This window comes from Hemitrygon akajei, chromosome 16 (genome assembly GCF_048418815.1).
Source record: "Hemitrygon akajei chromosome 16, sHemAka1.3, whole genome shotgun sequence".
NCBI classification, from domain to species: domain Eukaryota; kingdom Metazoa; phylum Chordata; class Chondrichthyes; order Myliobatiformes; family Dasyatidae; genus Hemitrygon; species Hemitrygon akajei.
The window spans coordinates 8,573,230-8,587,832 of record NC_133139.1 but is presented as its reverse complement, the minus strand read 5'-3'; the positions used below and the strand labels follow the sequence as shown (position 1 = coordinate 8,587,832).

The 14,603-nt window shown below is 44.1% G+C and overlaps 1 protein-coding gene across 5 annotated transcripts in view; it reads left to right on the top strand.

The window, feature by feature from the left end:
- atp8b3 (ATPase phospholipid transporting 8B3) overlaps positions 1 to 14,603 on the top strand; it is a 140,510-nt gene that overhangs the window by 99,894 nt on the left and 26,013 nt on the right. For all 5 annotated transcript variants that reach the window (XM_073068189.1, XM_073068188.1, XM_073068190.1 and 2 more), the window contains 5 exons: positions 2,635 to 2,791; positions 4,061 to 4,249; positions 5,938 to 6,050; positions 13,160 to 13,324; positions 13,440 to 13,551. In XM_073068189.1, coding sequence (XP_072924290.1) covers positions 2,635 to 2,791; positions 4,061 to 4,249; positions 5,938 to 6,050; positions 13,160 to 13,324; positions 13,440 to 13,551 — 736 coding nt within the window. The remainder of the gene's footprint in view (positions 1 to 2,634; positions 2,792 to 4,060; positions 4,250 to 5,937; positions 6,051 to 13,159; positions 13,325 to 13,439; positions 13,552 to 14,603) is intronic.

The window sequence follows — 14,603 nt, the reverse complement described above, 5'->3', positions numbered from 1 at the left end:
TATTCATTCTATGATATTAAATGGAACCATTGAACCATTGACCAAGTGGGTTTCCTCCCAAATACGTATGAGTGAGTAGATTAGTTTTACTTATTTAGAGATGCAGTGCAGAACAGGCCCTGCAGGCCCAACAACCCACGTATTTAATCCTAGCCTAATCACAGGAGAATTTACAATGACTAATTAACCTACTAACTTGTATGTCTCTGGACTGTGGGAGGAAACCAGAGCACCCGGAGGGAACCTGCATGATTCATGGGGAGAACGTACACACCCCTTACAGATGGCACCGGAATTGAACTCTGGAACGCCCTGAGCTGTAATAGTGTTGTGCTATCCGCTAGGCTACCGCACGGCTGCAATCGGGGGGTGCAGGCTCGTTGGCCAAAAGGGCCTGTTACTGTGCTGTATCTCTAAATTTTAAAAAGTGGGAGTTTGGAGATTTTGGCAAGTTATGAGCTTGGCAATCAAAAATCCATAAAATGGTTGACCCCACTGAATTAATAAGCACTTTATGAAAGGGTATGGAGCATAAAAATGATTAATTAGGATAGGAAGTTGGAAATGTTTCCTCATCAGTGAGATATCTAGAATTAAAGTTTTGAGCAGGGAGGTAAGAGTATTAGGGTCTAAGAAGAAACTTTTCACCTAGAGGATGGTTAAATCTGGTGGTTCTCAGAATATTTAATAAGCATTAGATTAATTGGAATTGGAACAGATTTAAACACAGGAAATTTCTGCAGATGCTGGAAATCCAAAGCAACATAAGCCAAGTGCTGGAGGAACTCAACAGGTCAGGCAGCAGGCTTGGAAATGAATAAACAGTTGACATTTTGGGCTGAGACCCTTCTCAGAACTAGAAAGGAAGGGCAAAGTGGCCAGAAAAAAAAGGTAGGGGAGGGGCAGAACAGTAGCCAGTGGGGTGGGAAAGGTAAAGGACTGGAGAGGAAGGAATCTGATAGGAGAGAGGAGTGGACAGTAGGCGAAAGGGAAGGAGGAGGCAATCCAGGGGGAGATGATAGCTAGGTGGGAAAGGGTAAAAGGTCATTGTGGAGAACAGAAGGAGGGGAGGGGGGGGAGGGAAATAAACCAGAGTGTATTGAAGCAACAGGGCCTGGGACCTAGAGCAGGGTATGACCCGATGTTTGGATGATTGAAACACCAGGCCAGATGGAAAAGGCAGGGTGTCAGGACCGGAGGTGCGGGCCGGGCCAGTTCTGCTTGCTGCTCTGCAGCGTTTACTCTGCACTGCGCTGAACTGAGGCCCTGGGCTTCGTGTCTGTGGACTCACTTCTGCTCTGAGTGTTACTTTTATTGTTTGCATGGCGTGCTTTCTCCTCTCTCTGCACATCGGGTGTTTGACAGTCTTGTTTTTAATGGGTTCTCTTGGGTTTCTTTGTTTCGTGGCTGCTCATAAGGAGACAGATCTCAAGGTTGTATAATGTATATATACTTTGATAATAAATATACTTTGAACTTTAACTTACTATTGTCACATTTAAAACTGCTCTTGCAATCTGCTTGTACAGATCAAATGCATGTGTTGCATTTCACTAATGTTTCAATGCACATGTGACAAATAAAACTGATCTAATTATTATCCAGCATATTGAGGCAGTATAAGGGAAAAGAATTACAGAATGCAGAATAAAATGCAATGGTTGCAGCGAAAGTGCATTGCAGGTAGACAGTAAGGTGCAAGGAACTAATGAGGTAGATAGTGAGGTCTGAAGACCATCTTATTGTTCCAGGGAACCATTCAATAGTCTTGTAATAGTGGAGAAGAAGTTCTCAGACTTTTGTATCTTCAGGCAGACGGGAGGGGGAGATGAGAGAATGTCCAGGGTGGATGGGGTCTTTGATTACACTGGCTACCTTACTGAGGCAGCAAGAATTGTAGATGGAATCCATGGATCACCAGGGCTGGTAAACGGAGTGATTAGGGATGAGGACCTGATTGCTGGGCTGGATGTGGTGGTGACCCCCTGATGTGCTGGATGTACTGTAAGGTATGGGTATTGCATTACTAGCATTACATTATTGGCCTTCGATCCAGAATTTTCTATCTATTATTTAAATTAAAAAGTTTCATGATATTAATTTAAATTCAGTGATGAAAGTAAGTGGGTACCAATCAGCATCATCATCTAACCTAGATTTGTGAAGTGCATGATAAAACGATTAGAAACTAAATTCCATTTCGCCCTCATACTCTGGATTGATGGGGTCTCAATGCTTACAGCATGAGTCATAGAGTGATTTAGCATGAAAGCAGGCCCTTAGGCCCATCTCACTGATACTGACCAAGCTGCCTATCCAAGCTAGTTCCAATTCAGATTTATGTGCATCGAACCCTATGAGGTGAAATGCACCATTTGCTTTCGGAACCAACACACCCAGGGATCTGCTGGGGGCAGCCAGAAAGTGTCACCACATATTCTGGTGCCAACATACTAAAACGTGCCCACAATGTCCCATATCCCTCCTAACCACTCCTATCTCTGTATCTGTCCAAATGTTCTTTTAAATGTTGATATTGTACCTGGCTCCATCTTGTTCAGTAAACACACCACTGGTCAAATACCCACTGTGCACGACACTCTCTGATGCAGAACATCACTGGGTCTCTTCCAGGTGGTTGACCTGAGCTGGAACACGTTTGCGGATGGAAAGCTGAAGTTCTACGATGGGTTACTTTTGGAACAGATCCGCTCGGGAAACGAGCCAGCAGTCCACGAATTCTTTAAACTGCTAGCTCTTTGTCACACAGTCATGGTGGAGGAGAAGCAGGGTGAGTCTTGAGTGCAGGGATTCAGTTACTTTGTTTTCTATGCCCAATGTGCTCAGGTGTTTTGGATCCCTGATACTTTTGCAATCCAAGAGCTCTTTGGAAGTCACAAATGAGGCATAAAACTTGTTGGTTACGATTGTTTTAGTAAGCATCACAAGACCAAAGGAGAGTGTGGATTGGACTGTATGATTGTTGTTTTCCTCGTAGTTCAACTTTCCATAAGACCATAAGGTATAGGAGCAGAATTAGGCCATTTGGCCTATCGAGTCTGTTCCACCATTTCATCATGGCTGACCCATTTTCCCTCTCAACCCTAATCTCTTATCTTCTCACCATATCCCTCATACCCTGACCAATCAAGAACCTATCAACCTCTGCTTTAAATATACATAAAGACTTGGCCTCCACACCCTCTTGTGGCAACAATTTCCACAGATTCATCACTCTCCGGCTAAAGAAATTCCTCAGTTCTAAAAGAACACCCTTCTGTTCTGAGGCTCTGTCCTTTGGCCTTAGACTCCCCACCATAGGAAACATCGTCTCCACATCCACTGTATCAAGGCCTTTCAACATTCGATAGGTTTCAATTAGGTCATCCCTCATTCTTCTGAATTCTAGTGAGTACTTTGGCTTGTGTGTGTTTTTATATAATTACCTACAAACGTTTGTATATACATGTAATTGTTCAGTGTGTTTTTTTTGGTGGTTGCAGTTTCCTTTGTATTTTTCTGGAAACGTTTTAGTTTCAGTGGCAGGTATTACAAAACTTGAATAGGGGCTTTATTATTGACTAATGTAAGCAATGGGATTTGAATGGAATGTGTGCCATCATCGATCTAATTTAGGAGGACCAGATTTCATTGGTTCATTCCCTTTTGTCTTTGTTCTTTCGCCCTGCTTTGTCTTTGCTCTCCACTGTCTTCCTTTCCCGTCGTCTCCTCTGTTCTTGTAACACTTAATAAATTGATCATAAACAATGAGTTTTATGCCACATTCTTGACATTCAAAGCACCTTGGACCACAAAAACATATATAAGGAGGGTAGGTGTTAAGGTGTTACAATTGGTGGGACAATCTGGGGTAAAGGTACAAGGTAACAGGTCAGTTTCTTAAAACTGAAGTGGCAGCAATTTCCTCTCCACAGAGGATGGGGAATCTCTGGTGAAACACAGAGGGTTAAGTGCCATCATGATGGAGACTACCCAGATGGAATGTGAGATGTTGCTCCTCCAACCGTGTTTGAGATCCTGTCCTTTTAATTTCTTCAAGGCCAGCTCGTATACCAGGCCGCTTCTCCAGATGAAGAGGCCCTGGTGACTGCAGCGAGGAACTTTGGCTTTGCGTTTCTGTCTCGTACACAGGACACCATCACCATCAGTGAGCTAGGAGTGCAGAGGACATACATTGTGCTGGCCATTTTGGACTTCAGTAGCAGTCGCAAGAGAATGTCTGTTATCTGTAAGTAACCTGACTTCGACTGAAAAGGTGCAATGTTCCTCTTCTGTGTGTTGAAACGTTAAAGATAGAATCATAGAGCCATAGAAAAGTACAGCACAGAAACAGGCCCTTCAGTCCATCGGTCCATGCTAAACCATTTAAACTGCCTACTCCCCTCAAACTACACTGGGACCTATACCCCTTCATACCCCCTACCATCCATGTACCTCTCCAAACTTCTCTTAAACGCCGAAATCGAGCTCACATGCACCATTTGCACTGGCTGGCAGCTCATTCCACTATCTCACCACCCTCTGAGCGAAGAAATCCTCCTCATATTCCCCTTAAATATTTCACCTTTCACACATAACCCATGACCTCTAGTTGTAGTCCCATCAAACCTCAGTGGAAAAAGCCTGCTTGCATTTACCCCATCTATACCCTCATAATTTTGTATACCGCTATCAAATCTCCTTTTAATCTTCTATGTTCTAACAAATGAAGTCTGAACCTATGCAGTCTTATCATATAACTCAAATCCTCCAAACCTGGCAACATCCTTGTAAACCCTTATCTTCATTTGTCCCATCAAGTCCCTTGTATCTCGGCTGATATCAACTACCGACCCTTGTCTCACCGCTCCCTCTCAGTTCCATACTCTGCATTCTCAGTCCCGAAGCAGGGTCTCGATCTGAAACCTTGACCATCACCCTGTCTCCACAGATGCCGCCTGACCTGCCGAGTTCTTCTTGCAATTTTTTTTTAAGCTCCAGATTCCAGCATCTGCAGTCTCTTGTGTTTCGCTCTTTGAAATCTATTTGTCTCATTTCCTTGGATGTTTCTGAGATCTGCTGGGAACAGGAAATCAGGAAATAATTTGACAACTAAATCAAGCTTTTATGAGTTATGGTACAATCCCAGTGACAGCTGAACTCAGCATCAAGTTTATTGTCATCACAGCCACCGAACATCATACCAGATTCACGAGGAGCAAAACTATCAATTAACTCCAAATTATGGAAAGGTTATTTAGGAAGAAATACGATTAGAATAAAAAGAAATGCAAATTCTATTGTGGGGCAAGCTAGTCATAGTTTTGCTGTACTGAGGTAGTGAGTAGGGTCATGCTGGTTGGTTCGAGAATGGTTGAAGGGAAGTTGCTGTTCTTGAACCTGGTGGTGTGGGACTCGAGGCTTCTGTATCTCCTGCCTGACGGGAGCTGTGAGAAGATGGCCTGGCCCAGATGCTGGGGATCTTTGACAGATGTTGCCTTCTTGAGGCAGCACCTTCTGTAGATATGACTGAGAGTGGGGAGAGGTGAGCCCATGATGTGCTAAACAATAAGACATCCAGTGCCGAGCAATAGTCTTAGGCACATGTTATTTATATATATATGTGAGTGAGTGAGTGAGAAAAAAACAACACATACACGTAGCGAGGGTGCCGAAGTCTTCCGCACAGTACTGTGGGGGCAGAATTTCATCATTGAGCCCATCGAATTGCCTCTGCTATTCCATCATGGCTGATTTGTTATCCCTCTCCTGCCTTCTCCCCGTAACCTTTCACACCTTTAAGTGTTGGGCTGGTGTTGGCAACTTTCTTGCCTAGAGCCCAATCTCAGAAACTGTGAATTCTCTGAGAAAGCTGATGGAAGAGTCCAAAAGAAGCATTTCTTCAACTATGAATGCTTATTTTTTTTTATCCTGCAGTGAAAGATTCAGAAGGGAAGATTAAACTGTACTCCAAAGGAGCAGACGTTGTGATATACGAGAGGCTTCAGCTCAACTGTTCCCACAAGGAAAGTACTCAGAAAGCCCTCGATGTAAGCTATATGTTTGTTTCCATAATTACATAGATTAACTGACCTCCTGAGGGTGGGCTCTATTGCCACATCCAAAAAAATGTAGCCATGGAGATTTTGACAGGAGGGGTATTTTCTTCTGTAGCATAGTGGTTAGAATAACGCTTTGCATCGCCAATAACCTGCGTTCAATTGCTGCCGCTGCCCGTAAGGAATATGTACGTTCTCCTTGTGACCACATGGGTTTCCTCCCACATTCCAAAAATATATGTGTTCAGATTTGAAATATATGGAGCAGCACAATAGCATAATGTTTTACAGCATAAGCAACCCAGATTAAATTGGCAAGATGTCCAGGTTAGGTTAATCCTGATGAAGGGTCTCGGTCCGAAACGTCGACAGTGCTTCTCCCTATAGATGCTGCCTGGCCTGCTGCGTTCCACCAGCACTTTGTGTGTGTAGGTTAGGTTAATTGGTCACTTGGCTGTAATTGGGTGGCGCAGCCATTTACTGTGTTGTATCTCTAAGAATACTGAGAATATGGTTCAGTCTTTCACATTTTACTTTCAATTATCTTCAGTCTTGTAAATTGTAATCCTCTCCGGATCCTGTATGTGTTGAGGGAATTGAAGGTCCTTGTGCTTTGAGCTGATATATTGATTTGATATTTTCTGTGGTGCACCTGTGCCTGCACTGTCCTGATCAAGACGGGATCAGGAGGCTTGTGAGTGGAATATGCTTAAGAAACTAACCAAAAACATCACCATCTTAAAGAATCATAATCAGGTTTATTTTCAATGATATATGCCATGAAATTTGTTGTGTTGTGGCAGCAGCAACGTTTCCTCAAAATTTCTTTTACTATTGCGTGGGCCAGTTGAGCAGAAACAGTTACATGGCCTGAAAAATGCATGGAACTTTAAATGTTTTCCTTTGTAATATGCACATCAAGCAAACACAAACCACAGCTCTCAACAAGTAAAATCTGTCAGGCAGTCAAAACAACTGACAGGCACTTTGACAAAAGTAAAATGTTTTGACTAGATGGTGTTGGCGTTCAGCGGGCTGGTGATTTATTAACAATGAACTACTAACTTCCATTCTGTGTTTATTGTTACAATTTGTAAACAGAGTTGTAACTTGAAACACTGGCAATATAAATATATTGAAGCACTAAAATGTATCAAAGTAAAGGTTCTGGTTTATTATTCAGAAAGTATATGGATTATACTCATTAGCAGATAATTATAGGGAATTTCAAAATTATATTGACATTATATAAAAGAAAATTCCAACTGAACAGCACAAAGGCTATGTGCATGAGGGCATTTCGGTTACTCTGCAGCCATGCAGCTGTGCAGCTTAGAGGGAACGTGGGCAAAATATGATATACAGTATATATCCACATATATGAGGTAAAACATTTCACTGGTTTTGATGAGCACCTGACACTGAATAGTTTGAAGGCCATGCTGTATGGCACTTTAAGGAGTTGAAGACTTATTGCAAGCAGAAAAGAATGTGGAGTTCAGACTGGATTTGGCTTACTATTGTCACATATATGCACTTTGGACACTCTATTAGTTACACCTGTACACTTGTTCGTTAATGCAAATATCTAATCAGCCAATCCTGTGGCAACATCTCAATGCATAAAAGCACACTGAAATGGTGAAGAGATTCAGTTGTTGTTCAGCTGAATCATCAGAATGGAGAAAAACTGTGACCTAAGTGACTTTGACCATGGAATGATTGCTGGTGCCAGATGGGGTGGTTTGAGTATCTCAGAAGCAGTTGATCTTCTGGGATTTTTGTGTACAACTGTCTCTGGAGCTTACAGAGAATGGTATGACAAAGAAAAAAAAAACTAGTGAGTTGCAGTTCTATGGAGGAAAGTGCCTTTTAATGAGAGAGACTGGTTCAAGATGACAGGAAGGTCAAATAATCACGCGATACAACAGTGGTGTGCAGAGGGGCATCTCTGACTACTGAACACGTTGAACCTTGAAGTGAATGGGCTGCAACAGCAGAGGATCACATACAAGGGGTGATTGATAAGTTCATGGCCTAAGGTGGAAGGAGTCAACTTTAGAAAACCTAGCACATTTATTTTTCAACATAGTCCCCTCCTACATTTACACACTTAGTCCAGCGGTCGTGGAGCATGCGGATCTTGGACCTCCAGAAAGTGTCCACAGCATTGGTGATTGATAAGTTTGTGGCTTGTGGTAGAAGGAGATGAGTTATACAGCTCTCGTTACATTCAGTTCAGCTCTTTGAGTGATTATGTAGGAAGTTTGAAGTTAATAACTCATCTCCTTCTACCTTAGGCCACAAACTTATCAATCACCCCGATGAGTTATTAACTGATTCTAAGAACAGTTCTAGAGTCCTTAGGTTGTGGAATCAGTTCAGCATTGAGGTGAGTCAAGTTCTCCATGTTGGTTTATGAGCCTGATAAGACCGTAAAACATAGGAGCGGAATTAGGCTATATGGCCCATCAAATTTCCGCCACTGTTCCATCATGTCTGATTTATTACCTCTCTCAACCCCATTTTCCTACCTTCTCCTCGTAATGTTTGATGATATTACTAATCAAGGACCTATCAGCCTCTGCTTTAAATATGCCCAATGATTTGGCCTCCACAGCCGTATGTGGCAACGAATTCCACGGACCCACAGAAGGGTGAAAGGTAGTAACTGTTCCTGAACCTGGTGGTTTAGGACCAAAGGCTTCTGTATCTCCTGCATGAGGGTAGTAATAATAAGGGAGCATGGCCTGGATGGTGAAGGCCCTTGATGATTGATCCATCACTCCTTTGTCTGTTGGACTTTAGAACTGAGTGTTGCATCATATTGTTACGTACCCTGTAACTAGGTTAACAGACCAGCAGAAATGGAAGAAGACGTTGGAGTCTGGGGGTACGGTAACTAAAGGTGTTTATTAGTAAACTAAACCATACAGTATCAAAAATGCCGATATACATATAAAACAGGTTAGCAATAATAAAAACAGAAGTGTAGGAATAATAATCAACAGTATCAAACAAGCTCTATCAAAGTCTAGGGGTAAATGAATAGTCATAAGGGAATATAGAGTTCAGTTCAGTTCGTGCTGAGGTAGTTGTTGTGTTGCAATGTTGGAGAGAGAGAGAGAGAGAGAGAGAGAGAGAGAGAGAGAGAGAGAGAGAGAGAGAGAGAGAGAGAGAGAGAGCAAGAGTTGAGCAGCTGCAGCAGGCAAACCTTCCGTTGTCTTCTTGTTCCATTGTACTATTGGGGTAATTGATTATGACCCTTCCGTTCCAGGCTAGACCATTCTTCAGTGGTGGACTCGTCACCCAGGCCAGGGTGGACACACGCACAAGTCCCCACCGGTCTGCCTTCATCCACCGTACACCAGACCGATTCTCCTGAACCGATCCTCCAGGCCCCCACCTTCCTGTGGGTGCGCAACACTCTCAGTGTCCACTGGTGTGTCTGAGGGTGTCTCCCCAATCCCGACTTTATCCCCACTGACGGGGTATCAGCCATCCATCAACTCATTATGTCCATGTCCATCAAACTAGGCCACTCCCTGCTGTCTCCTCAGGAATGTTAATGAGCAAAGAAGCGTCCTTGTAGTGAAAGGTAATTAATCAGTGAAGAAGCCATAATACATAAATCAGTTGTCTCTCTCTCTCTTATCTGTAGCAGATGCCTTTACCTCTGTTCTTCACCTCTCTCTCTCATTAGCAGAGTTCCTGGGGGTGGGGGTAGCTCTGGACCCCATTTCCATCTGGTTTGTTCAGCACACATAACAATATGCTAATGCCATATCTAAGATTACCATGGAAGATGGTGAATTTGGGCATCCTTGCTTCAATTGTTATTGTGATTTGTTTCTCCTACAGGGAGAAGCTTGTTCTGTGCTTTTTACAGAGGGAAGATATATTTGAGGCCTTGTTGATCAGTCCCTGAAACCACGGAGCTTTGTAAGGGATCTCTCTCCAGGGTAAACACAGGCAGCCTAGAAGATGAGGGATAGAAAGCGACGCTGCAGACTGTAACATTGAAACAGTGAGCTGTTGGTCTCCCCTCTCTCTGTGACAAGAATGATACTCCTGTTGTGTGTGTGTGTGTGTGTGTGTGTGTGTGTGTGTGTGTGTGTGTGTGTGTGTGTGTGTGTGTGTGTGTGTGTGTGTGTGTGTGTGTGTGTGTGTGTGTGTGTGTGTGTGTGTGTGTGTGTGTGAGAGAGAGAGAGAGACTGCGGCATGTTGAGCTGTTGGGAGAAACAGTGGCTTTTGATAGACTTTAGATCGGTCTCTTTGGGGGCTTTGCCATTTGGGTGGTGGTGGGGGCACTGATGCTTTTGCTGAGGCAGGTAGGGGGGAGGGAAGGGGAGGGGTTGCTGCTGTTGGTGTGTGGGAGGGGGAAGGGGGTTTTGAGGTGCCTGTCATTCCTCCCTCTGTCTCGCGGAGAAGAGTGAGAGTGTCAGGTTGTATACTGTGTACATTCTCTGATGTTCGATGGAGCCATTGAACTGTTGAACTGAGGGATAAATAGGGGTGGTGTGGGGAAATGGTCCCTAATTGGCCCTTTCATTGTGCGGACCCCCAAACCTCAAAATCAGTGCAACACACACAAAGTCTTGGAGGCACTCAGCAAGTCAGACAATATCTAGTGGGAGAGAGAAACATTTGAACTTTCGGGTCAAGACCCTTCATCAATCCCGCAGTAGGGACACACAGATCAGGACGTACATGTTTAAATTGCAAATTTTACTTCCCAAACGCTTCAGTTATTGAAGGATGCAGGGACAGATCTCTCATTTCAACAGGAAAATGCAATTAACATATTAAAACAGATGGGGCGGTGTAGGTAGAGGCAGGGTCACTGTGATTTGTGTGTAGTTCATGGTGCGCACCTCATTCCGTTGTGAGTTATTCTCCAAAGGCCAAAAGCCACTGACCTCTTAATCCAATTTCCCTTGTTAAATAATTAAAGTGAGTCACGTACACTGATAATATTGTTCTGTGTGCAGAATATGATGGGGAGAAGTGTGGCTGGATTGTGATAGAGTGTCTGAGCCAGTCTGTTGAAGGGCAGGAACTGAGCAGGAAATGTCACCAGCTAAACGGAAATAAAAACACCTTTAAAGTTCAGAGTTCAAAGTCAATTTATTATCAAAGCACACACATGTCACCAGGTACAGCCCTGTGATGCATTTTCTTGAGGGCAGCATGGTGACGCAGTGGTTAGCACAACGCTTTACAGTACTGGAGACCCGGGTTTGTTTCCCTCCACTGTCAGTAAGGAATTTGTACTTTCTCCCCGTGACCGCATGGGTTTCCTCTGGGTGCTCTGGTTTCCACCCACAGTCTAAAATTTGGTAGGTTAAATGGTCAATGTAAATTGTCCTGTGGTTAGGCTAGGATCAAATCGGGGGATTGCTGGATGGCACAGCTCAAAGGGCCGAAGGGCCTGTTCCACGCTGCATCTCAATGAAATAAATAAATAGTGATGAGTTTAAGCTGTCAGTCTGATATTATGAACATCGATATACTTTAGGACATCAGATATACAGCACAGATCATAGAACATAGACCATTGGTCTTAGACACGTTTATATAGCTAGGGTGCCTAAGACGTTTGCACAGTATTGTATTTGTCAACATGGAGCAGAGAGCAGGTTTGTAAATCTGGCAGGAGCAAAGGATATTGGGAATGGCTTGATAAGGAGTGCCATGGATGGGGGTGGGGGGGGGGGGGGGTTGTTGTTGGCACAGGTGCAGACACACCCAGCCCTGAGACACCAGACAAGGTCACTTGATTCCAAACAATTGGTTTATTGATCATTACTGATTGTCTCTCTGGTGCTTCCCGCTCCCTCGCCCCTCCCTTCCCCTTTACCCAACTGTTGTGTATGTGGCCTGGTTACACAACAATGCTATTAATAAAAACGCTGGAGACGGGAGCTAAGGCTCATGGTTCTTTACTGGCAGAAACCAAACTCGGTGCACACGTACAGATCAATACAGGCCTAATAGCGCATGCAATGATGTATCCCTACAACATAAAGTAGTCCCTTATTATACTGTAGGCCATACAGTATATCAACCCTGATTCCACTCTCCCTGCCCCCTTTCCACTCTCAGCCCACAATAGAGATCTATATCAGGTTTATCATCACTCACATTGTCATAAAATTTGAGCTAGTCCAACAGAATGTAGAACAGTAGAGTACAGTAACGGCCCTTCAGCCCACGATTTTGTGCATTCCCTTTAAGCTACTCCAAGATCAATCTAACCCCGCCCCTCCGACATAGCCCTCCATTTTTCTTTCATCCATGTACCTACCTAGGAGTCCCTTAGACCGTAATGTATCTGTCTCAAACACAAGCCCTGCCAGTCCTTCCGTGTATCTACAACACTCTGTGTTTAAAAAAAATCTACCTCTAACCTTACCCCTATGTATTCCTAAAATCATTTAAAAAATATGCCCTATCCTATTAGTAATTTCCTGAGAGACTGTCTCTGACTGTCAACTCTATCTGTGCCTCTTATTATCTTATACTCCTCTAATCAACTCACCTCAAGTTCTCCTTTGCTCCAAAGAGAAAACCCTGTGTCTCTCAATCGCTCCTCATAAGACATGCTCTCTAATCCAGGCAGCATCCTGGTAAATCTCCTCTGCACCCTTTCTAAAGTTTCTAGATCCTTACTATAATAAAGTGACTAGAACTGACCACAGGAGTTCAAATGTGGTCTGGCTAGTGTTTTACAGAGCAGCAACATTAGCTCGTGGTTCTTGAACTCAATCCCCTACCCAATGAAGGCCAACACACCATATGGCTTTTTAACCACCCTATCGACTTGTATGACAACTTTGAGAGATTTATGGATGTGGGCCCCAGTGTCCCCCTGTTCCTCCGCACTGCTAAGATTTCTGCAGTTAACCCTGTACTCCATCTTTAAGTTTGACCTTCTAAAGTGAATCCTTTCACACTTTTCCAGGTTGAACTCCATCTGCCACTTCACAGCCCAGCTCTGCATGCTGTCAATGTTGCACTGTAACCTCTGACACTGTCACAACATCATCAACCTTCGTGTCATTTTCGAACTTACTAATCCACCCCTCCACTCTCTGCAGTTCTTTGCAACAGAAACACTGCGGACTTTGTGCCTGGCTTCTAAAGATGTGGAGGAAAACTACTTCAGTGAATGGAGCCAAAGGCATCAGAAAGCCACCGTGGCTTTACAGAACCGTGGAAGGTTGCTCGACGCCTTGTATGAAGAAATTGAAACAGATCTGGTGGTAAGCTGTTGGTTTTATTCCTTGGCTTTGTCAGAAGCAATGTGCAGTTTCTCTTTGTCTTGTATCTGAGAAAGGCCTCTCTTTCTGTGATGTTCTGATGCCTCTCTCGTTGCAGCTCATTGGAGCAACAGCCATAGAGGATAAATTGCAGGTTCGAGTCCCCGAAACCATTCAGAACTTGAAAGCTGCAGATATTAAAATCTGGGTCCTGACCGGAGACAAGAAAGGTACTGGGACTGTTGGAGTTAGTTATTCCAATCCTTTGTCGGCTTTACATACATTTCCTCTGTTAGTCAATCACCGAGCATCTCCCAAACCCGAGTGGTCCTTCAGCCACCCAAAGCGGTGGAGTCAAAGCGTCAGGTTGCGTAGACACACACCCTTTAGGTGCAGATTCGGATCTAGTTTATCACATGTACATCGAAGCAGGCAGTGGAATTTGCATTAACAAGCAACACATCGAAGGATGTGCAGGGGCAGTCTGTAAGTGTCACTGCAAGGTCCAGTGCCAACACAGCGTGCCCACGGTGCTTGGCAGAGCAACTCAGAACACAGCAAAACAGAAGGCAATGAATGACAGAACAATGACAGCAAAGCAAGCTCTATTCATCCCTCCCACCGACCCACCCAACACACACACACACATAGACCTCCAACCCCAGTGGGCTTGGACTCACAGACATTGGGACTTCGACTTCCCCAGCAGACTTGTGGAGATTTGTAGCTCACCGGGTCTTTGTTAACTGTGGAATCTCTATTCCATTAATCTGACTCCAAATTTCGTTTTTTTATTTGCCCACACCTTCCCATCATCTCTCGCATTCACCCACACACTAATGGCCTCAAAACGAAAAAGATTAGCTCTATTTATCACAGGCATAATGAAACATGCAGTTAAATGTGTTGCTTGCGTCAACAACCAACATAGCCCAAAGATGTGCTGCACCAGCCCGTTAGTATCACCATGCTTCTGACACCAACGTGGCAGGCACACAACTCCCCAGCCCGATGCCTTTTTGGAACGTTGGAGGAAACTGGAGGATCCAGACTTTGTGCCTGGCTCCAAAAGATGTTTAGGAAAACTAAAGTTTAGGAAAAGTGACAGGAATTGAACCCTTCTCCTCCAGTTGTTGATGCTGTAAAGGATTACGCTCACCACAATGCTACACTGCTGCCCCCCCCCCAACCCCCAGTCCCTAGCTATTGAATCTACTTCCCAACCCTCACATAATTTCGGTACGGGAGGAAACCAGAGCAGACAGAGGAGCCTGCGTGTTTA